Genomic DNA, 27,933 nt, shown 5'->3' on the forward strand with positions numbered 1-27,933 from the left:
ATATCCAAACACTTTGGGAAATTATACTAAAGAGGCTAAAACAAGGACTGGTTCTCTCGGAGTTTTGCATGCGCGTCGCAATAGAAGTGCAATACTTTTGAACAATACGCCATTTTGAACAGGATTTTATATATATCACGACGTGTTGGTTTGATCCCGGATAAAGGGCCTAAGTGATGCATGTCTACTATACTACTAAATAAAGTTAAAGACCACCCTATTCTTTCATATTACCATAGGCAATCTCCCGTGCCATGACACATCAATAACTATAACAATATGAAAGAACCCGATGGTCTTTAAGTATTATTTAGTTGTATACTTTGTCGAAAGTCAGCACGGGCATGTTATGACAAACCTAGAAAATAATGAGGGAAGATTTGTATCAAGGAACGCCACAGTCCGCACACAGATCTTCAGCACCTGCCTCCTCCTCATCCCCATCCCTGGTTAACTTATGTGACGTGATTACTTGTGTGGTGTATCTTTTGACATGTCAAATGTTACATGTATGTCAACTGTGGTTATCTGGGTTGTTTTGCATGTTGAACTGTGTATTCTGCGTAACGCACATGTACTTGGTATCCGGTATTATTGTACTACCAAATACACGCACACCCTTTCGTTGTTCTTTACAAATAAAATAAGTCTGTGATTATTTCTTTTTCGATTCTTTGTTTGTGTTATCGTGTTATTGATTTTATTGGACTTTACATAAAGAATTATCCATAAACAGGACTATTTAAGGATTTAAGGATTTAAGGATTTGTGGCTATTACAATTAGTTCTTGTCGGGTAACACTTGTATTTTATGTTATAAGGGGTAAGATAACTAGATCACAACAATAATATATAACGTCAACGCAAGAGAATAATCAGTCTCGATTATCCCTCGAACATGTTCCATTGGCGTAAAAGACCAAATGACAATGAAACTCACATGTATTGATAATAAATGCATCAACTCGAGACGGTTTTTTTTACAAATTAGGTTTGACATTAAATACAAAGCATATATGCATTCACTCCTACACGAGAGGTTTAAATCAGCTATGTTTACATGAATTACTTACACACGACCTTGACCTTGACATGAGAGTAGGGATCAAGGTCGCAGTTGCATCAGTATTCCCGCTCACTACTGACCTCACTGAAGTGAATCAGTATTTGGTTTTAACACAGCTTTGGGTGTTATCACGGCCTGTCAACTTAATGTGGGAGGAAAGTCCGAAGTGATCAGGTCCTAGACGTTTATCCCTTTGGTAAAACCCACAAGCACTGGTGCGGTGCTGACGAACCTAGAAACATAATGATTCGAACCCGTTATCATATAGGTCTCTGACCTCATGGGAACTGAAATTTATTACAACTACGAACTATCGGAAAGTAGCAATATCCGGCATATTCACGGGCATCCCCGTCCAGAGCTTGGTCACTTGGGTAAATAAGTAGCCCCATATAAAAAACTAACTAACTAAATAAATAATTAAACAGTAATTTGTTCAATTGTGAATTGCGTATACTATAAATTTACATTTTGCCAGTGTTTATGACAACTAAGAGTAAACACCATGTATGTATCAGATTAACCAAAGCAGAACAAATTACATATGGTCGACTGAAGTTAAAATATTTCTATATTGAACTGCTTTTATTATTCTGAAGCAGCACCATACCATTATCTTATTGCTGGCGATGATATCTGGTAATTAACATACCTACCGCCTGCATGCTCTAGTATATGGGGCGTCTGCCTGGAGAGTGTAAGGTCAGTGATTCGATCCCATGACCGCGTCATACCAAAAGACGTTAGAGTTAGTCAACGACTAATCATATAAATAGGCTTGTTTTGTTGTTGTCGGGCATTTCGTAGCAAAGGCATCAATGCATCATACGCCGGTTCTGGCCTTCTGAAACTGTTCTATGTGCTCAATATATTTCTCGTGAGTAGTTATCCTGTTCCTTTCACTGTATCTGGTCCTTGTGTATATACGAACTTTGCAATGATTGGCCGAGGTTGAATTTCTTTCTGGGCTGGTCAGGTCCCTCAGATGTGGTACAATCTTTTATATGCACATATGAATGAGTGAGTGAGTGAGTTGGGTTTAACGCCCCTTTTAACAGTATTACAGTTATATCACGGCGTGTCAGCTTAATGTGGGAGGACAGTCCGAAGTGATGCAGGTCCCAGACGTACACCAGTTCGGTGAAACCCACGAGCACGGGTATGATGCTCACAAACCTAGAAACATAATCGGGGCGAATCGGGATTCGAACCAACAATCATAGGTTTCTGGCGTGCCCAAGGGACGCAACTCTGCACAGCGAATCGCGGCGCCTTAGACGACTGGGCCACCTGTTCTTTTATATGTCACGTCACTCACCAGATGTAGGTGTTCCCTGTTATAGTTCTTGAGTACGTTCTCGCATTATTCCGATGTAAGTTTCACTTTCTGTGTCATGACTATCAGGGAATCATCACATAATTCCGGATAGCTTTGCATCTGATTTATTCTCTAAGGGCCAAGTTATCCCCCTTCCATGCAGCTGGGCGGTGGGGTAGCTTTGTGGTTCAAGCGTTCGCTCGGGCCCGGGTTGGATGCCCCTCATTGATTCAACGTTTGAAGTGTCCTCGCTATGATATTGGTGGAATATTCGCGTACAACCGTACACACTCACTCAATGCAGCTGTTTCTGTTGCTCCTTTGTCGCTTGCTTGTCCTATTCTAGTTCGGCCTTGTCAATCGTCTAATTTAAGACTTGCACTCATAAAACGTTTAGTTCATCTATTTCTGTCCACCGTTAAACCCCATTTCACCTCACATCATCTATTTCTTGAACTTCGAGTTCGAGACTAAGTCTGTTTGTTTAAATGGTTGACAATAACCCAAAGTGTATCTGACCTCATCAGGTGAATCTAACCTCAGATTAATTTTAATTTGCCTATTATGGCTGTCGATGTTTCTGGGTTAGACTGTATGAAGGTAGGGGGTCGGGATTCCAGACTGCGCACTGTCTTGATTAGGGATGAAAAGTGATTGTACTGGGTGAGGGGAGCAGACTGGATTTAATGTTAGACGGTCAATATTACTTGTGCTCATGCCTGTTCGTGTCTTGTCGTCATTGCGTTACCCGAATTCGTGTCAGACTCTACTGCGCCTGTAGACGAAGTTGATTCTCTCCTTCGATTTGCAGATTTTAACGTCTGGGATATGTACAGGCATGCCCCGTACGACAGACCATAACATTTGACCTATTCTCCAAAATCTCGGAGAGCTTTTCAAAACTTGATGATCCAACTCGAATATCGAGATATTACAGCTATATATTTTGTGAAAATGTTGGTGGTTGGGATGAATGGCTGTGACGTTTTGAAGTTTTGATGGAACATGCATCACGTCTAGTGAACGACTGACACGAATAAACAAAATAGACTTCAGAATAAACAAATAAATTTTCCAAGCATTTACGAACACATAAAATAAAATTCCAAAAGGTCCCAGCTCCCCACACCAGAATGACAAATGGTATGAATACATTTGATCTTGTCTAATTTCAACATTTAAACGTGTTTCAAGTGGCAGTTACTATATGCAATAATACAGGTAAAAATAACTACAAAGTAAAATTCAACGTGCTTTATTTCCAAGGAGGTTTAAGCTTTGATACATCCAAATTATCTTTATTATCAGTGTGTACTTTAAATGTATATGTATACACAAATATTCCAACTAAGGAGATAAAGTTTACATGCATGACGCCATATATAGTGATTATTGCTTTGGTGTATGATCTCCAGATTAATTATGAGTGCTAACCATACATGGATTTGATACATACATACATGATGTGTTTGTAGTTGATGGTACTATAGATGCCTATAATGTTCATTTTTTTTAATGTAATGTGTCTCTTAGCGCAACTGTTACACGACGCATACACGTCCAGGTCAAGGTGATACACCTGTGATTACATTCAGGATCTGGGGGCACGGGTGGCCCAGTCGTCAAAGGCGCCGCGATTCGCTGTGCAGAGTTGCGTCCCTTGGGCAGCCAGAAAGCTATGATTGTGGGTTCGAATCCCGGTTCGCCCCGATTATGTTGCTAGGTTTGTCAGCGCCATACCCGTGCCCGTAGGTTTCACTGAAGTGGTAAACGTCTGAGACCTGCATCACTTTCCTCCAACATTAAGCTGACACGCCGCGATATAACTGGAATACTTTTAAAAGCGGCGTTAAGCCAAACGGACTCACTCATTCAGGATCTATCTACAACAAGTGCGTCGCATGTACAACATGTGAAATACACAATAAGTCTTGGTTAAGGATTGAAATATCATATTGTACACGTTTCATAGGGAAATATCATGATGTGTATATACATTTCCATGCAAAGGAGTAATGCATGTTAAGCAAACATGTAAGTACCTGTATGAAAAAGTATTCAAATTGATATTTCCCTTTAGAAGACACGGAACGGTACATGTATGTTCTTTTCGGTCATACAAAGTTTCAAAATTTCAAATATTTGATACGAATTGCTATGAATTATTTTTTTTAGGTGTAATCATTACTGAGAATATTAATTGGGTAAAATGGTCACGTTGGAAAAAGGCGTGAAAAAAGCTATATTTGAAACCTAATGATAAGCAAGTCTGTGATCCAAGCTTTTCACCAAAATGATCATTATCGAGAGAGCTTGGGTAAAGTGTTTTCTTAAAATATCAAAACAAAACAAATCGGGCATGTGTTAAAACAAATCCAGACACATGTGTAAGGCGTGTTTAAACTCTAGCTCACTTTTCAATTTGCCAAATTCTAAATAGCAGTACAAATGAATTAACACTCTTATTATGTAAACACAAATATTATATAAATGCAAAATAAATATTATATTGCAAGTCACATGCTTCAGGAATAGGTGTGCCTTCAATACTCTTCACTGGTTAACTCTTCACTAAGTTTAAAAAAATTACTGAGATCTGATAGTCTGTGTTGCCTGAATAAGAGCAAATATAAATTGGATCAGGCACTATCTTAAAAAAGTGTCACTGTTGCGTAATTAATCTTTCAAGCCATATAAACAAAAAATGCAAATTATTTTTTCGACAGTGAAATCATCATTTAAGTCACTCTTTGAACGGGTCTATTTGAGAATTTATAATAAGCACACCACGGTGAGTCCATATTAACAGACCGCCTCCGTGGTATAGTGGTAGAGCGTCCACCCGGGGAGCGGAAGGTCCGGGGTTCGATCCCCGGCCGCGTCATACCAAAAGACGTTAAAAGATGGCAACTTGTTGTTACCCTGTCTGGCACTCGGCATTAAGGGACTAAAACAAGGACTGGTCGACTCGGAGTCAGTATACTGTGTCTGAGTGGGGTGTCATGTTAAACTGCGGCATGGTATCTAAGTGGGCTAGCACTAGAAATCGGCATCAGTCCGGACTAGTACAAGCAGCCACACAAACACACACACGTACATGCACGTCGCTATATAAGTGCAATAATCTTGGACGCGATGGTAAACCCCATTTCACTTCAGCTCATCTCCATATTAACATATTTTTTTTAAACCATATTTGTTTGACATTCTAATAAAAATGTGTTCCTTTTCTATCAAGCTATTGATTACAAAAGGAATGATACATCTTGCTGTATGTCTACTTACGAAACAGTGATATAACATCTCGTTTGACCAACGCGACTGCTGTACATGCACAATAAAGCGGCAAAACCCTTTCCATAATCACATGCATGGGCGGATACAGCTTTTGTGAAAAGTGGGGGTGCACAATTAAGATCTATTTATTGTCTTTGGTGGTAATTTATACAGAAATAAAGATTTTTTTCGAATTAAAAGGGGTGTGTGCACACACCCCCGACACACCACACACCCTCTCTGTTTCCGCCCATGACATGCTAACCGAGAATGCATTTATCGGACTTTATCATAAACATGTGTTTGGAAATCAATATCACATAGTGATGATACTAGCTGTTCACGAAAAGGCGAGCGTATCCTGTCCCATCGGTGGCACCCGTCACAAACACATCATCGACATCTACACAACCACTTCAAGAATGTCAGCAGGTCTGGGACAACAATGAAGACAAAGGGAAGTACTAACATTACAATCCCTGACATCCCAATGACATTTGAGGACTTTCTGTCGTCCTGTTTACTGACCCTCTTAGCAATTTCTGTCGTCAAGAGTTCTGTTTCAACTGCTAGATCATCTTGCAGTTCTTCTCCTCTTTGAACAGCCTCTTCTTGCACCGTTGGAACTGCCGCGGGTCTACATCGACACGTGCACTTCTGTCGTATTGCTCTTCCATAGCTATCCCAAGCAAGAACCTGTCCATCTGGATGAGGTGTTGTGACAGCATCGGTTGTAACGGCAGCAAGAGATGTCGATGAACCGGTCGACGTTGATGACAGTATCGTCGAAGGTGACGTGACCGACATGGAGGTAAACGCTGCAGGTGTGGTTGTGGCTGTGGTAGGCGTTGAAGTTGTTGTTGTAATTGCGGTTGCGGTATGCGTTGAAAATGTGTTTGTGGGTGTGGATGTGCTAGGCGCTGTGTTTGTGATTGGGGTCGCGGTTGTGGTGGGCGCTTTGGTTGTGGATGTTGTGGATGTCGTTGTGGTTGTTGATGGCGTTGTGGTTGTGGTTGTGGTGGGCGCTGTGCCTGTGGATGTCATGGCGGGCGTTGTAGTTGTGGTAGGCGTTATGATGGACGTGGTTGTGGACGTTGTGGTGGGCGTTGTTGGGTGCGTTGTCGGCGTTGTTGAGGGCGTTGTGGTGGGCGTTGTGATAGGCGTTGTGATGGGCGTGGTTGTGGTAGGGCTTGTGGTTGTAGTTGTTGGCGTGGTTGTGGGCGTTGTGGTGGGCGTTGTTGGGGGCGTTGGCGGCGTTGTTGAGGGCGTTGTGGTGGGCGTTGTGATAGGCGTTGTGATGGGCGTGGTTGTGGTAGGGCTTGTGGTTGTAGTTGTTGGCGTTGTTGTGGGCGTTGTGGTGGGCGTTGTTGGGGGCGTTGACGGCGTTGTTGAGGGCGTTGTGGTGGGCGTTGTGATAGGCGTTGTGGTGGGCGTGGTTGCGGTTGTCGTTGTAGTTGTGGGCGTGGTTGTGGGCATTGTGGTGGGCGTTGTTGGGGGCGTTGTGATAGACGTTGTGGTGGGCGTGGTTGAGGGCGTTGTGGTGGGCGTGGTTGTGGTTGTTGTAGTTGTGGTTGTTGTAGTTGTGGGCGTTGTGATGGTCGTGGTTGTGGAAGTTGTGGTTGTCGTTGTAGTTGTGGAAGATTTGGTTGTGACACTCGCTGGAACTGATGTGAAAAAGATTCATGAAATGTGGAACATTGACACGATGCAGCACAATAACTTAGCAATACGAAGTTAAGCCATGATCAGTTGAGTACATAATCATGATGAGCGATTCGTCCTGTCATAAAGGCATATGGAGATGTAACATATAATGTGCATAGATTGAAGGATTTCCTTGAAAACAATTATACCGGTATGACATGCAATCATAAAGTTCTGATTACATGGATTTTCAATGACATGGAACTTCAGGCATCATGTCTAAGAAGATGTTGACGTAGAATACGGCTGTACTTTGCACGTACACACAAGCTACATAACCCTTTCCATAATCGTAAGAAATAGCAGAGTCCATTGTCCGATTCCGACCACATCATAAGCATGTGTTTATGAATAACTTTCAACTGGTAGTGACTAAGTGTTTGCCAAAAGAGGAGCATATCTTGCGCCAACATACTCTGGCCAACAAACACAAAGCAAATGTGATCAAGCTATTGTGGATGTCATGGCAGGTTACATGAAGAGGATAATATAGTATCTTCGCACTTATTATAATATGTCAAAGGTAGCCATTACTACTAATCCCCGGTGATAAAAGGAAAGTACGTGTTACACGTCAAGAAAAATTAATAGTTTCACCGATGTGGTATACGTCTGAGACCTGCATCACTTCGGGTTTTCCTCCCACATTAAGCTGACACGCCGCGATATAACTGGAATACTGTTAAAAGCGACGTTAAACCCAACTCACTCACTCACTCATTCATATGTGCCCGCAGTTTTTAATCTTCAGATAAAAAAATTGACTTGCATTTGCATGTGTTTGGGGCGGGTGCCACCGGTGGGGCAGGATACGGTCGCCCTTTCGCAAACACCTGGTATCATCGCTATCTGACCGTGATTCATCAACACATGCTTATGATATAATCGCTGTTGTTGTTTTTAGTTTTACGCCGCACGCAGCAATATTCTAGCTGCAAGACGGCTATCAGTCGGTACTTCAGCCTGGACCAGACAAGCCAGTCATTCACTGAAGTGGTAAACGCCTGAGACCTGCATCACTTCGGGCTTTCCTCCTACATTAAGCTGACACGCCGTGTTATAACTGGAATACTGTTAAAAGCAGCGTTAAACCCAACTCATCTACTCACTATAAAGTTTAACTGAAGTTTGAATTTGAAAACAATATGATCTTTTCAGTAATGAGGGTTAATAATGCAAAAGCAGATAAATATGTTTTAAAGAAAAACTTCGAAGACATTGTCAATTCACATTAGAACCTGACAGAAATAAAAATGGTTAGCACATACCAATACTACTACAAGATTTTAACTGGAATTTTCAGAAATTAAAAGGACCTTGGGAATGAAAACTTTATGAAAACAATTGAAGATATCTTAAACTAAGATCAATTCACTTCTGTCATATGGAACAGAAGTATATTAATCATGTATTAGATGCTTTTGACAAGTTCATATGTATACTAGCAAACATTGGTAGGAGTCAAGGTCAACACACCAAGTACAATGGTATTCGTGGATGTGGTACAACTCCTTTGTATTAATAAACATTGCTGTGCTAAAACCATTAGGTATTGCATAAGAATCGTTTTCATGCTTTCATAAGATTCCCTACTCAACTGGTGTCACTATGCAAATGGAAATGATTACGAAGGTAAGAAATGTTTCGTTTAAACGTGGAAATGAAAATGTACGGATAGTGCCACATCTGGAGAACATAAATTATTATTAAGTCTATTAAACAAATGCTAAAAGATTTACAAGGAAGGTACATGTTTTATCCCAATCTAATAGACTGATTGTTATTTTATAAAAGGAACATATTTCTTAAACGTTTTTCTTTACTAATGAGCAGCAGAATCTGTACTTGCACAGAATAGGCGTAATTCAAAATAAATATATAGGTTTTAGTTTCAACAAGATCGGCAATCGCTATCATGCTATCGCCTGATTGGATTTCTGAGTCATCATTTGGTCGCATGGTTTGTTCATATGCCGCTGTCATATGGCAGGATTACTGCTGTGCTGTGTCAGGCAGCAAAAAACATTCTCTTTTACGCTTTTTGATTGTTTTGTTTTTGTTTGATTGTTGTTAAACGCTACATCCAACAATATTCCAGCTTTTTGACGGCGGTCTGTAAATAATTGAGTCCGGACCAGGTAATCCAGCGATTGGCATCATGAGCATCGATCCACGCAATTGTGATACGATGACATGCATCAACAGAGTCACCGAGCCTGACCACCCGATTCCGTTAGTCGCCTCTTACGACAAGCATAATCGCTTTTTACGGCAAGCATGGGTTGCTGAAGACCTATTCTACCCCGGATTTTCACGGGTCACTTTTTTATGCCAATTGTTCAAGAGGTGGGTGCTAAATATAGGGCAGGACGTGCTTAGCCTTTTCGCAAAGAACTGGTGTCATCACCCATCCATTCGTAAAATTTTCACTGCTATTTTGCCTCCTAACTCTCAATTGAATTTGCTATGTGGGAAAATCGAGACTTGCTGTTCTCTAGCGCTGACGTTTTATATTTAGTAGGAAATCACCGATAATAATGAATAACATTTACTAAATGGAACTCTTTCAGTCTGTATTAGCACATTACAGATGTACATTACATAAAATTTAGTGAATGTGGAAATGTTCCACGAGAAACAAGAATTTGCGAACATTGTAATATAAATGTATTTAGGAGAGATATGACAACAAGGACATACAAATGTTTAAGTGTCAGATTCCGGCAGGATAGCATACAGGTTGTGTTGATGTGATAAAAAAACATACATTAACATACGACCCTCTCCCTTGACCAACCAAACATCTCCGTCTATCCGAGTACTGTTTTTGTCCCAGTTGGCTCTTAAGGATGTTGACAAAGTAACTTAATACTGTGTCAGTATAACACAGGTATCTCAGTGAGCTAGCACTATAAATCGGCATCAATCCGGACTGGTACAAGCAGCCACACACACACAAACACACACGTACACACGTGCATGCACGTCGCTATATAAGTCCAATAATCGTGGACGCAACTTTAAACTCAATTTCACCTCTCCTCACTGATGTGGTCTACTTGAAATGAAAATTAAAACATTTAATATTTAATGGCTCTTGCAAGTTCGAATGCCCATTTACACTCACCTCCCAGGACGATGATTTCGCAGATACTTATGGTTTGGGAACTTGGAAATTTTAGTTGGATGTACATTGCCTCGTTACTGTAGCCAGCATCGCATGTGGGTATCCATTGTGTTCCTTTCTTAGTGGCGACTTGCGTGCAGCGGGACCAGCACGCGTCTGTGTCAGAACAGGTGCTACTGATATGCACTTCAGTGTTCGCCACGGGATATTCTAGCAATAAGAATAAGTTATTTGGTTTGTGATTTTGGTTTAAAGCCGCTGTGTAATGTATCAATAATATAACGGAGTTTTAACTTAATTTTGGAGATAAGTCAAAATTAAAGTAGACCTTCACAAGTTTACAATAACAGAAAAATTCAGGTTCATAATCAGGGTGAATCAGGGATTCGAACCCACAATCGGGACACCGAGTCGCTATTTCTTAGGCCAGTGAGCTAACGGTGCTTAATTTGCCTTGTAATGAATAAGCCCATAGTAAGCCATTGTAATATGCGCCTCAGACATTGTGGTGGGATTTTCAGAACCGTTTTGTTTTGTTTTTGAGAAAACATTATAATCGTGTTTAACATAAATATTATCCTATACATAAGCATGTAAAACACTGCAATGTGATCATAAAATTTGGATATTACTTTATTTTAATATGAGAAACTGAAAATTTTGAATTTCAGTTTCTTTTACTAATTTTCCACTGCATGTAAAGAATAGGTTTGAACACAGAGATGTCCAGATTGCATGGCTACGGATACAGACTAGATGTAATCATGTGTGAATTAATTTACCAAATAACATTATTGTTCCCCACACGAATACCCAGATGGTGGTACTGATAAATGACCGTCCTTGCATTTTGCTAATAAATCAGAACTTACTTGCGATTATGCCGATTTGTTGAATGCTGTAAATGTTTCGCAGGTTGATCACTAGCCAAAAGTTGTCGAGAAAAGAGCCAACAGTGCAGAAGGAGATGTCAAGCTTTTGGATTCCATCCAACGCCAGGTTACCGTCCAGGGCGATTATCATATTGATCTCTGCGCCGAGAGCAATGTTGACCTCATCTACAAAAATTGAATAGAACATTAAGAAATTATGGTATACATACGCCTTCATAATTACACAATATTTTCGTCTTATAAAACTGTATATGCCGATCCCGGAGGTACCTAACAACTAAGCCTTTGTTTCACGGAGACATCGCAGGAGCATGAACTAAAAATATTTATGTTCATCTCGAGCTAAATTTGCCTGATCACAAATGACATCTTTACATCCCTTCTTGTAACATACACACCGTATAACATTGATAACATAATGCTCAAATTAATAACTCCATCCCTCCATCTCTAATTACGTTTGTGTGGTTTTTTTAATAATGTGTGAATCATGAGAGTGATCCTCTCTTCTGTTGCTACCCCGTGAAGACTTCAGAAAGGCGACTAACGGGATAGGGAGGTCAGGCCAGCTGACTTGGCCGATGCATGTCATGGCGTCCAAATTGCGTAGGTCGATAGTCATTGAATTGTCTGATGGTTTACACATCGCCATCAGATGGCTAGAATATTGTTGAGTGCGACGTTAAACAACAACAAACAAACCTTTGGCTACATTCACGTTAAATAAACTAAACAGTACCAAACCCATGACAACAGTGTACCAAGAAGCTGTTCTCCTATTATGTTTGATTTTATTCGGGAATAAACCAAGTATAACTCAGCTATGTTAGATATTTAAGATACAGGAGTATATTCCAGGAATCTAAATGCGTATTTAGTATCATGTCAAAAAAAGGTAAAGAGTATAACTAAAAGTTTAAAAAAAAGATCTATGATACTGACCAACAGCATCAGTGGATTTATATCAAAAGAAAACGTCCTGAAGTTTACAGGAGAATCCCCACCTCAATCCAACGTTACACTAATCCAATCACACACCAAATAGCACCGCTTATTTGCGCTGAGTAGGGTACTTCCGCTAAAACAATACGCTGGCTCGTGTTGGCCTTTGAGGCAGTCGCAAAGAACAAATTTAAAGACACCGTGTTGCGTGGGTGGCGTCTGTCTGGACTTGCAGATGTGATCGGTGATGAAATAAGTGAGTAGAACTCTTCTCTTGACCCAAGCAGTTACAATTCACAGGATGTAATTAGTGTTTGAATGATATTGATTATGTACTGCTCAATGAGTGAATGAGTATGGCTTTACGCCGCTTTTAGCAATATTCCAGCAATATCACGGCGGGGGACACCAGAAATGGGCTTCACACAATGTACCCATGTCGGGAATCGAACCCGGGTCTTCGGAGTGACGAGCGAACACTTTAACCACTAGGCTACCCGCCCGCCCCCTGCTCAATGAACAGATATGAGGAATACATGGTAGTTATTTTTTCAGCGTATGTCTAAGTTGGTATTTCTGCTATCCAAAACGTCGTATTGTTGATATAAATGCGATGTTTAATAATGCGAGCAAAGAGCACTCGCCTTTTTTTAAACAATATTTATTTCCAGTTGGTACAATGAAAGGGGATTGATAAACAGGCAGAGCCTATCTAAATATCTCTCCCCAACAAAATTCAAACAAGCAGCAGTAGTATAATTATACAGTAGTATAGACCTCAGTTATGTGTGGAAAATCAAAGGTAAACAGTTGTTAGCGAGATATATATATAAAGAGTGCATATTTAGACAAATCTTTTGTTCATAGAGAAGACATGATGTACAGAGTCAACGATATTCAGCAGTATGTCTTTGTCTTCTTTTTAGCATTTAAATCACGCTCGGGTTAATTTCAAGATATACAGTATACAGCCATTCAAAGAACGTTTGGAATTCTCTCCATTTGTAATTCGTTACTCGTTATTCCTTACTGGTTTGCGCCGTGATCACTCCCAGCTTACCGATAGCGAATCGATTATTTTCCATACACAGTCTGATTCATCATTATTCAAACTGTGTAGACAGCCAAACACTTGTCAAGACAGACCAGGGAAGGTTGTTGCAGTTATAAACCATATTGGGTGAAAAAGAAAGTCACACTTTTTCTGTCGTTTACAAACTGATGTAATGAATACTAGGGATTGAACACAAACAGACAGTTGAATTTGTGCGAAGAACAGCTACATTGCTGGACTGAAAATTAATTTGAAATTTAGACTTTTTAGGTAAGTTATATTTTAGTATTTCTTTAGTCTTAAGACAATCATTTACTGCCAACTTCAGTCTCAACCGACCCTCTCCTGGTCTAGTGGATAGAGAGTTCGGGGCTTCGAGCCCCTTAACCCGTCATACGCAAAGATTATTAAAGGCCTGTTACCCTAGGCCAGCTTGGCAGTCGGCTTTGAGGGGCTAAAACAAGGGTTGGACAGCTTGGAGTCAGTATCCTGTGTCTGCGTCAGGTATCCAACTTTGGAATGGCATTACAGTGCAGTGGGCTAACACACGCACGCACGCACGCACGCACGCACGCACGCACGCACGCACGCACGCACGCACGCACGCACGCACACACGCACACACGCACACACACACACACACACAGGTGTTGCAACTTCGTTGTCGAAGACGTTAAAACTACATTTCACCTCAACTTACCCTAATCAATCACGTATCCGACAAATACAATCAATAATCCTGATAGATAATTCTATTACTAATAAATAAACTGCAGGTTATTCCTAGACAATTTCATTTCCGTTTATATTTCCAAAACACAAAAAGAATTGGTCCACGCCCCGTAACAAACTACTGTTTTCTAATTGGCTGATAATAGAGGGGACGGGGACGGGGACGGGGACGGGGATTTAGACTATTGCGCTGAACGAAAGTTGAACGATAACAGTTGAAGTGTTTTTGGTTAAATAAAAACTCTGTGAAGTTGTTCTTGCTGAAATATTTATGTATAAGAATTGACTTTTTTTCTGCGTTGACAGAGTTTAAAAGTAAAAAAGTGAACACTTTGTGTACATTTGCTACATCAGGGTTTTACCTCCATAAACGCAAATATATACATATATGCACAAACACTTATATATAATATATTACAATAACATGATATATTGATATTGGTGGTGATGGAGGTAACTGGAATGAGTGAGTGGGGTTTTACGCCGCTTTTAGCAATATTCCAGCAATATCACGGCGGGAGACACCAGAAATGGGCTTCACACATTGTACCCATGTCGGGAATCGAACCCTGGTCTTCGGCGTTACGATCGAACGCTTTAACCACTGGGCTACCCGACCGCCCTTAGTAAACGAAGCGTTTGATTACCTGTCTTTAATAGGGGTTCCCGTTCACAGGCAATTCCTCCGGCTATGCTGGTACATGGGTAGCGACTCCACTTTGAGGACTCAGTGGCGCTGGTCATAACCGCGCATCTGGCAATCGAGTCGGGTTCTAAAGGGATAAATGTTCCAACATCAAAATCATTCCCGAGCATTGTGAGTGAGCTCTGATAATAAATAAAAACGTGAAAACCCTCTCAATAGTCATAAGAAATCTCTGCCAGAAGCAGTCGATTGTACGATTCCGACTGCATCATGAGCACGTGTTTATGGATCACTATCAAATGACGTTGCAACTAGGTGTTTGTGAAAAGGTTAGCGTATCCTGCCCAACCGGTGGCACCCATCACAAACACATGGAAAGGTAATTCAATTGTTCACCTGAAAAAAGACACGAGAACATATCGACAAAGTCAAAATAGGGAATTGCTTTCGACATAATGGTTGTCACTGATGCGCCAAATTTTGAAATGTCCTCCGCGTGTCCACCATGAAGCTTTACTGACTGTTGTAACCTCGGGGTCGAAGGAAGCCTGATCCAGATTTCAGTTTATAACGGCGTATCAACCTTATCATGAAGGAAAGTCATTTTACAATTGATATATGTACTCACCGACAAAGGAAACATGAATACCATACATTTTGGTTAATGTATAAATAGTTACGTATATTCAAGATATGTTAGATTGGTTCAATGAGCAGATTGGTTCAATGAACATACACGCATCACATGTCACGTCATGATCCATGACTCCAGATGCACCATTTGTCTTTTGCCGGTTTTGCGTGTAAAGTTTTGAAATCACATGCAGTACATCGTGATAAGAATAAAGTCACTGTGGTAACCTTTGACTAATTGTTAGTTTTGTCATTAAGCGGTACGCATTGGAAACATCTCTTCTTAACGAACATACTCTTCATGTTTCTATGGTTTTCGTTTCTTTTGGCGGTGAGTATATATATTTTCCACGGCTGTGTATGGTGCAGACAAACCGAGAAAACAGTCAAGATTAAACATTAACGAACCATGGTAGTAGGTATCTGACAACATACCAATGGAATGCAGTTGTGGATAGAGACTGGAGGCACCCGTGTCCTGTCCTATCCCCAAATTCCGCCCACCGTACAGGTATATAGGTTAGAAACGTTTAAGACCCGTGAAGATCCGGGTTAGAATAGGTCTTCAGCAACCCATGCTTGCCGTAAGGATCGGGTGGTCAGGCTCGAGGACATGGTTGAGGCATGACAATGAATCCCCATTGAGTAGATCGATGCTCATGATGTCAAGACTCGATAATTTACAGACCGCCGTCATATAGCTGGGATATTGTTGAGTTCGGGGTTAAACAACAGACAAACAAACATGTAGGGTACGGAGACAAAGAAAGATCTTCAGTACGAATCCACAACCTGCGGATCCTGGCATGGGTAAGGGATGCAACTCTCTAAAACAACATTAAAGTATTATTCTACATTAGGTATGAGGTCATTTATACTCCTGAGGGTACGCACGTGTTGAGTCCCAATGCGTGTATCCGTTGCTAACTGGCACATCCAGATCTGTCCATTTCATTGTAGACCCGTCTTGTTTCATCCCAAGCCACACAGAACTGTCAGAGTCTCTGTCAGAGAGAAAGATTAATTACATGGTTCATTTAACACAAATACATGTACATGACATTATTACACACTGTATCGCAATATTTTCGCGGGGTCTTCAGAGTAAGACACCATTCGGATTGAGTGAAATATCTTACCCTGAAAACATAAAAGGACACCCGATTGTTTGATGTTGCGGGTGTCACGACTGAATGAGTTGTGAGTTATGCCGCATCAAACAGCATTTCAGTTTTATCACGGCGTTTCAGCTATATGCGTGAGGAATGCCCAAAGTGATGAAGTTCTCAGACATTACAAATTAAGTAGGTTGGTTTTGATGCCGCTTTGTAAGCATTCCAATTTTGTCATGGCGCGTCAGCTTGATGTGGGAGGAATGCCCGAAGTGATGCAGGTGACAGACGTTTATCACGTAAGTGAAACCCAAGAGAACGGGTATGGTGCTGACAAAAACATGATCATAATCAGGGCGAACCTGACATTCGAACCCTTGCTGACAAGGTCAAGGCAACCCCAAAAAGATGCAATCTTCAACAAACGCCAATATCTACGTAAATGTTGCTGTAGGTTGCATAAATCCATTTACGTCAAACAGGGAAATGTTGAACTTCAACCGACTTTTGAGAAAAAGGCGGACGAGAGAAATAGTCGAAACGTTTTGGGTATATTACAAGCGTGATTTTACAGAAACTTGAACTTGTCACAGTTTTTGAAACCAGGAAGTATGGAGATAGTATATATGTTCATGTTATAGTTCAGGGACACTCATCATAAAACTCATACCCTTGAAAAAAAAGCTTGGCATTGAACTCATGAAGCATTTACTGTAGTTCGGGGCAACTTGGTAAATCTCAGAGTGACCTATGAATATGTCAACACCATGAACATCGCCGCAATGAAGGCGAACTAAATCGTGGTACTTTGACCTTTTAGAAGGCTATTTTAATAATAATAGTGTAGCGCTATGAGCCTCCACTTGGTGAACTGAATCTGGCGCATTATAAATGGGCTGACAAATCATGCGCTCTCAAACATCCAATTGAGCTGATCATAAAGAAATTGAGGCATCTGAATAATAGTAAGTGATGTGCCACCATATCCATCGTTCTGTTCTATTAAACACTGTGGGAAGCTATCTATTTTGTCGAAACGGAAACCTAGTCAGTCACCATCTTGTATAAGTTCATACAAGCCGGACCTGTATGGATGTTATGACATCAAAGCGTTTTCTGTGACGTCACTTGCTTTTCACGTCACAGTCGACGCTATATACACTTAGAGATATCACAGTAGAATGTCCTACGGTGGTTCAATCTAATTTTTCTTTAACCGAAATACTTCTTTGAAACCTGTAAACTCGAAGTGATAAATTCCTTCCATGTGTCAATATCGGGATGTAAAGGATTCGTATAATACCTCTTTGCCATACAATATTACATGTTCGGCTTATAATTACTACGAAGACATTGTCACCGCATTTCAGTGCCAATGTGTGAACTGTGAATTATATATGTGAAAGTGATAGCTCATCAAATTAAAAGACAATCTTCGCCCTAACATTGGTTTCAAGAATTGCCTTGTGGTTAAACCTTATTGGAGATTCTACACGTAAACTATTGCTGAATCGATATTACTGTTGTTATTTTCCACACAGCCGCATCTTCGGAACCAGTGGAGTAGGATTATCCACAAAGACAGTCACCTGTGACGAGTCCTATCGCAGAATACTCGAGAGATTGCCGGTGTTAAGTGTTTAGAATTCATGGTTCGTGAATGATTTAGGTCAGAACTGTGGCTTTGTCACATCGACCTAGCTATACTCTAGGCGCCACCAGATACGACTTGTTTTCAGTTGTTGATATCGTAGGAGTGGTGGTAGAGGACACATAACTTAACTTATAACATTGCACCTATGTGGGAAAAGCTAGCCGGTTCTTCCAATGGACGAGTCAACTCTTTAATATCTGGGCTTGCCAATTCCCCAACGTCCTGGACCTAGATTAGTGAGTGTTTTGAGTGTGCAAACATACTTACTGTAATCATTGAGTGAGTGGGTGAGTTAAATTTTACATCGCATCGGCAATATTTCAGCCATGTAGCGATGGGAACTAGGTATTAAACCTAAAATATCTGTCAACAAAGGACAGTAAAATAATAAGGTATATCACAGTTTTAATAAAACAAACTAGACCATAATTTCTTTCAAAAAACATATAGCTTTAATAGATTAAGTCCTATCTATTAAAAAAATCTATAGACACTAATATCCAAAGTTAGACCACCTTACTGGAGACCTGGTGGACTTACAGTACCTATGCTTCGTGTATAGGTCCCCAGTAGGATTCATGCCGTCCCTTTGGCTACCAGTGGCTGTACCATATTTACCGGATTGACAGTCAGCATGTAAATATCGACTGGCATGGTTACAGCTTATGGCAAAAGCAGTGGTGTTACTTGACATAATTTGCAAAGCTAAATGAACCTGAAACCGTATTTTTGTTGTTGATATTGCCTTGATTTTTGTGTTGTAAAGTTCACTTTAACTCTTTAGCAGATATGAGAAATTTAAAATATAAACCCAAACACACAAATACCTTTTTCAAAGTACTTTTATCCATAAAATTCTTGTGATAAGCTGCAGGTTAACACTAACCAAACAGGTAAAGGATAACAAGTATCACACGGATAGTTGGATGAGTGAGTAAGTGAGTTTGGTTTTACGCCACTTTTAGCAATATTCCAGCAATATCACGGCTGGGGACACCAGAAATGGGCTTCACACATTGTACCCATGTCGGGATTCGAACCCGGGTCTTCGGCGTGACGAGCGAACGCTTTAACCACCAGGCTACCAGGCCGCCCCGATAGTTGGATGAAGATGTACAGTGAGAATAATAAATAGCACATAGGTAATGAAGCCGGATGTAGGGCAAGAATTAAATAACAAGCTGATTGAATGCCAATTGAAAATAGTAGATTGCTTGATTAGATCTTCATAGGTAGGGGCACTGGGGCCCAGTCGTCTGAGGCGCCGTAATTCGCTGTGCAGATTTGTGGTAAACGTCTGAGACCTGCATCACTTCGGGCTTTCCTCCCACATTAAGCTGACACGCCGTGATATAACGGGAATCATGTTAAAAGCGGCGTTAAAAACCAAACTCACTCACTCTTCATAGGTAGAATAGATGTAGTACCCTGTTAATCCTAATAGAGATTTATGGTATCGATGTTCCAGGACTTGGAGGCAGACGTGTATTACTCAGGTGACCGTCTGGAGAAGTGTCTGATTCAGTTTTGCTTTCTGAGTTTTATCGCGGTATGACGGACATTTTCACATTCCCCAAACAATGACTGCTTGTCCATATGGTTCCTCCTTTGTCTATATAGCATACGGGGTGATATTTTCCTTCTTAAACTTGGTATTTGTGGATAGTATTCCATCCTTAGTGCGCCATTTCACCTGCTTTCTCAGCCATAACGAGAGACATTTAATTAATCAGGAAAATATAACTTCTCTTTATAGAAGCAAGTTTGCAAACCCGTGCATTTGATACAGACAACAGAAAGAAACTTCGCATTCAAAACATCTTCTTTTCAAGCACGCAACCAGTTGTTTTCAGTTCCCCCAAAAAACTCAAAGTCGAGCGCAAAGTCTTTCGGCGTTCCTGTCGGCGGCCTCCGTGGTTACGGTTTAATTCCGCCAGGTCTTCACGATCCGTTGTCATCCTTGGTGCGTTGCTGGGACATAAGAAACCAATGCTCTACCACGGGAAAGAAGGGCGACGTCGTGTCCCTTCCACCCAGTCTACGCGATGTCATTATGCCTGAACTATTGCGACACGCATGTTCTCACGGACAACCACGCGGCGCAACAAACACCAACATACAAGGACGTTTTGTAACATTTCGGTAAGAGGTCCAATCCCTTCCGGTACAGCAAGTCAAACCTTTCGAATGCGCACCGAACAAAATAAACACGTACACAACAAATCGCAGGGAGCCACAACCGTCATGCGACACGCAACTAAAACGGAGGCACGTGCAGTTGTCACAAATTTGAACTCAGGCACAAACGCCATCACACGCCAACAAAATAATAACAAACAACTAACCCCAACAACCATGCAGCGAGCAACAAGCCAAAATGTGCCAAAACGGACGCGACATACGAAGTCCACAAACCCAGCGCAGACAATAAACCCATCGCAACACAAACAAACCACTAAATACCTACCGCGAGACTTAATGAATAACTGTAAACGCGATCACGTATCACTGGATTGTCTTGTCCACTATCATTTGATTGTCTGGTCATGACTCATGGCCGCCGTCGTATGACAGGAGTTTTGAGTGTGACGTTAAGCAACAAACAACCATTTATATTTTTTGGCAAATTGGGTAAGCTAGGGGTGTGCCACAGGTAGGAAAGCACATAATTCAATTCACGAACAACTGGTGCCATCCTTTATTTTAAGTGCGCCATTCCAATGAGAGCCATCACTATTTATCCTTCCACGAATCTTATTCAAGACCGATAATTTCTGGCGTTGGGAATATTAGGTGAAACATATGTTTTTTGTATTCATAAAAGGCGAGTATGCTTGCGGTAAGAGGCACCTAACGGGATCGGATGGTCAGGCTCGCTGCCTTGGTTGGTGTATGTCATCGTCACCCAATTGCGTGGATCGATACCCATGATGTCAATCACTTGATTGTCTGGTCCAAACTCGATCATTTACAGACCGCCGCCATATAGCTGGAACACTGCGGCGTTAAACAACAAACACACTTATCTCACATCTTCATTCGTCCCGCTTGATCTAATATCTAACTGTCGATGAAAAATACAATGGTCCCAAGTGCTGTTACAAAAAGGGAAAGTTCACAACATGAGTAGGGTTGTGTCTTTTTTTTCGGTCCTTATATTCACAAGTTTGACATGAACAAAGACACCGTCATATACGATTGGAGAATTTCGTTCCTGTCTGATTCACTTGTGTAAGAAACATAGGCTCGAGACGTATCCAGCCTGAAACACTTACTCATGATCACTTACGCTGAAGGACGATTCTTCTAATAAAGCTCAACAAAATACGTCCAACTAAGAAATGAAATTATCATATAGTGCTGCTTTACTGGTGAATGAACGCGTTGAACCATGCAAATTATATCGCGTAAATTCCGGAGCTTGCGACATTCTGATCGATTATTGGGTTAACCGCAACGTTTCAAAATGATCATTGGTGTAAATACAGATACCCGTGATCAAAATGATCATTGGTGAAAATACAGATACCCGTGATCAAAATGATCATTGGTGAAAATACAGATACCCGTGATCAGAACACTGATCACTAATATGCTATACTTGAAATGCAATTCTCCGAGTAAATATCCGATATTTGATTTCAAAACATACGCTTAATAACGTCGTGATGATGATTTGGTTATGTGTCAAAATGACGAGCTTTACGAAGTTCAAACTTTTTAGAGGTTACTTTCAATAATTTGGCTCTGCCTAAAATGACAGTGGATGATTTTACAGAACAGGGGATTTCCCACAGAATTAAAAACTTGCAGTGCATTTGTGGACGTGGTGTATTTTGAATTTTATTCGACTTCAACGTGAGAGATTAAGAGGAGGGACATAGATGTCCTCATGGAACATTGTGTGAAAAAATAATGTTAGTATATTGTCTAATATTGCCGTTCCTCATGATCGGGGTAAGTAGGGATCGAGAGAGCAGAGAACTGGTCAACTCGGGGATTCCCCATGAAACTGGTTCCGGTCAAAAATCGTGTAAACGTCAAAAGGTAAAGTTTATACTTTGTAAACGTCATTTTTTAAGTTAGTTGAACTTCAAAAGACGAATTTTTATAGAGATATATTGCAGCAAATGTACCACCAAATCCTCTATGATTAACCATCACCCGAGTACAATCATGGAAGGACCTTCTTTGAAGCGGTTGGGCAGGATACGGAAACATTTTGCAAACACCAAGTATCATCACTGTTTGATAGTGATTCATGAACCGGAAAAGAAACGTCACCATGGACAGATATATGAGAAACCTTATTTGTCCAAACACTGTAAACATACCTTGAGACATAATGAAAAGATGAAACTTGGCAAAACTGATCATCAAGGCTGAAATTAAAGTGTCAAATGTTCTTGAAGTGAAACACAACACTAGTCTCTGAAAAAATGGCAGTATCTCGTGTATCGCCATGTGCATTGATGACTGCCGTGCAACGTCGATACATGGAATGGATGAGGGGGTTGATAAAGGCCATAGGCACTTGAACCCACACTCTCAGGAACGCCTGACGCTGTTCAGCTGCAGTTGTCGGCCTTGGTCGGACGTCATTCAGCCGTCTTTGAATCTCGTCCCACAGGTGCTCAATGGGATATTAATCGGGACCGAGGGCAGGCCACCGCATGGTTCTGAAGCCATTCTGCTGGAGGAAGTCTCTGGTTGCTCTAGCAGTAAGGGCACGGGAGTTATCATGCTGAAACTTGTGGTTGCGGCGACGTGCCAAATGAGGTATGGTGTGTGGTCTCAAGACTTTATCAGTGTACCGAGCTGCTGTGACACCATTGCCTGTCCCTAGACCGATGTTCTGGAAGACCACAGGGCCGACCCTCTGCGCAAGACCAACCCACACCATGATGCTCGGACCATCCCACAAGTCCCTCTCAACAATACAAGCATCCGAATAACGTTCCCCGCGGCGTCGCCAGACTCCGCTGTTGAGATACAGTAAACGCTCTCGTCTGAGAAGAGGACTCTTCTCCACTACCGGTGGCGCCAATACCGGTGCTGTGTTGCCCACTGAGGACGGTCTGGGCGTCAGAATGGGTCCTCGTTGTGACCTGTGACTGGAGTTGTCTGCTCGTCGACGCACGGTGTCCGCACTAATGTGTCGCTGGTGTGTCCCCATGGTCTTTTCGAGCAGTTTCAGCAGCAGTAACAAAGCGACCTTGAAGATGCTGTCGCACAAAGTGACGATCCTGACGTCGGGTGGTGACTACGTGGTCGGTCATCTGTAGTGTTGGTGGTCTGGTACCGTTGCTGGAGCCTGTATATGGTCCTTACGTGGACTTGAAATGCACTGGCTTCTTGCGGGGAGGTTTGTCCAGCTTGCAATCGTCAAAGGGCTTGGTATGATATGTGGTAGCAATTCAATAACGAATGAGTGTTATCCGATCTGGGTGGATTATTATAGGTCAAGAAATGGGGAACGTTTGGGCGATCGGTTTTATTGTCATCTGCTTTGTTATTTATCATCAAATTTCATTTTTCCGGACATGGTAATGTTAAATTTTATACAAAAATTACCCAGATATCTAAATGACAACTTTTCATGCAATGTTACTTGGGATGACGTTTCTTTTGCGGTTCAGTTTAGTCGGAATCCTACAACTGACTCTCCGGTGATCATGGAAATGTATTTACAGAAATTATTTGAGGCAAATGGAATAAAAACCATGTGGATTCCCTTAAACCTCAAGGATTTGCTTGAAGTTCACAATGTCAGAAATGAACCAAATTGAATTGTGTCAAAACATTTGATTTGATACCTTTCTGCACCATTATTCAACACCTCAGATTTAGGGAAAACGTAACTTCTTGGTTCATGTGGCATTTGTCAGTAAACGTGGTGACGATAGATATAGTTCATATCTGTCTTTAAAGGTTCTGTTTCTGTTTGTTGTTTAACGCCGCACTCAGCAATATTCCAGCTATATGACGGCGGTCTGTAAATAATCAAGACTGGACCAGACAATCCAGTGATTAATATCATGAGCATCGATCCACGCAATTGGGATCGATGACATGCATCAACCAAGTCAGCGAGTCTGACCATCCGATCCCGTTAGTCGCCTTTTACGACAAGCATAGTCGCCTTTTACGGCAAGCATGGGTTGCTGAAGACCTATTCTACCCCGGAATTAAAAGTTCTGGATAAGTTGTGAAAGCAAAGTTCATCTGAGGATTACTGACAAAACAATATATGAAATGCAGGACTAGATTATATGGATGTGATATCTGAAGACAGGACAAGACGTAGACACCAATAGGCACCAATTGCCATCCCCTACTTCTTTTAAGTATATGAATCGGAATTTCTGCAGTCAAAACAAGGGAAGTTTAACTTCAGCTGATTTCGTTTAATAATGGTGAATGAACCAATCCCCTCCCACTGATTAACCAACTTGCAGTAGAAATGTGACCAGGGACACTTTTATCAACGAGTGTTGATATATTTGATATAAAAAGACACGAGGGTGAGATTTTATTAATCATCCAACATCATTCTTCCAACGTTTTCAATTGGTAGACAGTAATTAGCAGTGTCTTCAGTGTAAAAAGTACTGCTTCAGTGTACATATCGCTTGATCTCATATGGACATAACAGGAGATTGTGCTTTTTAACACTCGATAGACATTCAAGGATATCAGTTCATTACTCTTATCGTATGTATGTATGTATGTATGTATGTATGTATGTTTGTATGTATGTATGTATGTATGTATGTATTCTCTCTAAGCCTCTTCCTTTATCGCTTATTTCTTCCTGTTTGTACGTATATTTTATATTATATATCACTGAATATGAGATATGAAATTAGAATAAGGTTACAGAACGCAAACACCAGTGGTGGACGCCATCTTCTTTTCAAAAACCGGTTGTTGTTTTCTGGAATCCTCATTCAAATGATGTCATGATATATGTGAATATAGGACAAAGTAAATAACCTACCCGTCTATCCCCCTCCGCTGCTTGATTAAAGCCTCAACGTCAAACGCTGTCATCTGCACCAAAGTTGCGAAGATGGCTTCACACATGACTTGAGCTTCCGTTTGTGTAACCTGGTCATCGATGTACTTGTAGCAACGGTTAGTGACCGCAAGGTGGTAGAAACCGTCAGAACACGTATATCCAATGTCACCTTGTTGAAAGAAAATGTATATGTAAAGCACTGGAGTAAGTGAGTGAGTTTGGTTTAACGCCGCTTTTAACAGTTTTCCAGGCGTGTCAGCTTAATGTGGGAGGAAAGCCCGAAGTGATGCAGGTCTCAGACGTTTACCACTTCGGTGAAACCCACGAGCACGGGTATGGTGCTGACAAACCTAGAAACATAATCGGGGCGAACCGGGATTGGAACCCACAATCATAGGTTTCTGGCTTGCCCAAGGGACGCAACTCTGCACAGCTGATGGCGGCGCCTTAGACGACTGGGCCACCCGTCCCCCCGTGAAGCACTGGAGTGCCGAGGATGGTGTACATGTGAGACCTGACATACATGTACTATTGGCGCATTTAATGTTTATCAGGTATATTGCTGAAGGTGGCAGATTTGGGGTCAATTGGTTTAAAGAAGCGTTAACGTCTATGGCCGTCATCACAGGACTATGAAACACCGTGGTAAATATTAAAGCACGGTATTGAATACACGGCACGGAATATGATGCCCGTATGGCGCTTAAGCCATATGTATGTGCCATAATTCTAATGAAGCTACAATATGTACTATCATACATAAGACACTGTTAATGTCAATGTCAATGAATACATTGGAATACATTGATTTTTTAACACAACATGAGTGTACAAGGAGCAGTTTCACCGCGATGTTACGTTGGTTGGTTGGTTGGTTGGTTTCTTGTGTAATGCAGCACTCAGCAATATTCCAGCTACTTGACGGCGATCTGTAATCGAGACTGGACAATCCTGTGATTGATATCATGAGCATCGATTCACGCAATTGGGATCGATGACATACTTCAAACCAAGTCAGCGAGCCTGACCACCCGATTCCGTTAGTCGCCTCTTACGACAAGCACAGTCGCCTTTTACGGCAAGCATGGGTTGCTGAAGACCTATTCTACCCTGGATCTTCATGAGTCCGATGTTACGGGACAGTTTGTAAGGTACGTGTTTGCCTTCTTCGAGACAGCGGATTAATTCGAACGCCTCAGCGACATGAATGGTCTTGAATTGACTGTATAAAGAAGATGAAAAGGATAGCGTAAAGGAAGTTATCACAGAGGGGCATGATGTAACATCAATATCGATAACCTTACCAGACATACATGTTCGAAATAGCGTGTGCGTGAGGTAATAGTTTATGTACGCATCGCATTGGTAACAGTGACGTCAGGATTGACCTGCAGGTGTGAATTGTAGTAAGCGACATATTAATCATATGAATCATTATCACAATGGAGGTCATGGGGTGGCCTAGTGGTTGGCGCGTTCTCTCTTCATGCTGAAGGTCCGTGTTCGATTTCCCACCTGGGTACAATTTGTAAATAACATTTCTGTTGTCATCTCGCCATGATATTACTAAAAGCAGCTTAAAACCGTACTCCCTGACTCATTCTGTTGCAATGAACAACAGTATATTACAATTGGCGGCGTTCTTGCAATTTGTATTTAGTTTTTATGACGATCAAGGCTATCAACAGATTATCTCTGTAGTGTCTGAATGTGTGCACCTTTATCAATATCCCAGCCATATCACGGAGGGGAAAGCAAGAAATGGGTTTTACACATTATACCCACGTTGGGAGTCGAACCGGATCCTTTGCGTAGCGTTCAAACACTTTAGCCCCTAAGCTTCCCTGACGCCTGTTGTTCTTTAACAAGTACAACATATAAGGCAACATCATATATACATCACACGACTAAAGGCAAAATTCAATTTGTTCATCCGAAGATTTTGACGTACATCCGTTCCGAATTTGAACGACACTTTTTCCCCAAATCACATTTCCTTGACACACATTACGACTTTTTCTGTACTGTTATGCTGATGTTAAGATACCATTGCTTAAGAAAATGACTTATTACAATTGATATAATCTTAAATATGAAGGAACTTTTATGGCTATTATGATTATTGATATTTTGATACAAAACCAAAACATATCTTACCCTTTGAATATGACAGAACCAAACATAGAAACCATGATATCTTCAGCGTGTCCATTTTTCGTCCAAGCCACTTGGCACCACACTCGGATAAAGCTGCAGGCTGCTACACAGTCAAAGCAGTGTATGATTAATACATCACACCATGTCCCTTACGACTGAAAGTTCTTTGCAATCTGGCCTCTTGAGGCAAAGTACTAGGTCTAGCTATCCAGAAATCAGGCATCAACGGAGAATACTGAATAATCAAAATACTGCCGCTAGACAACGTTTCTAAGGTGGCTGTCACTTAGGGAATCAAGTGTGACCGGATGACTTGTTACACGTTGTTGCCATTGGTGTCATTAAGACCTGATTGTGTGCGTGTGTGCACACATCATTTAGCCAGTTATAAAGCTATTATATACAAATTGTTGTCAGGGCAACCCTCATGATTAAGACATCCAACATTACCTATGCATTCACGTGAATCTCTTCTAATACTACTTAAATCAGTTTACATATCGATCTCTTTGAGTGAGTGATTAAAGAGGTAACGTCACATCGGCAATATTTCAGCCATATCGTGCCGAGATAAACTGAATCCTTGAGAAATAAATTT

The 27,933-nt window shown here is 41.2% G+C and overlaps 1 protein-coding gene across 1 annotated transcript; it reads right to left on the minus strand.

Moving 5' to 3' along the window:
* Window positions 1-6,573: 6,573 nt before the first annotated feature.
* Window positions 6,574-14,856, minus strand: LOC139453047 (histidine-rich protein PFHRP-III-like). Its single transcript, XM_071234670.1, has 4 exons — window positions 14,760-14,856; window positions 11,364-11,549; window positions 10,492-10,561; window positions 6,574-7,324 (listed from the first exon to the last, which is right to left on the minus strand). The coding sequence occupies exons 1-4, from the start codon at window positions 14,854-14,856 to the stop codon at window positions 6,574-6,576; spliced, it is 1,104 nt and encodes a 367-aa protein (XP_071090771.1).
* Between the last annotated feature and the right edge of the window lie 13,077 nt (window positions 14,857-27,933).

Source organism: Haliotis cracherodii, unplaced genomic scaffold (genome assembly GCF_022045235.1).
Source record: "Haliotis cracherodii isolate W230 unplaced genomic scaffold, xgHalCrac1.p SCAF_9, whole genome shotgun sequence".
Taxonomy (NCBI): Eukaryota; Metazoa; Mollusca; class Gastropoda; order Lepetellida; family Haliotidae; genus Haliotis; species Haliotis cracherodii.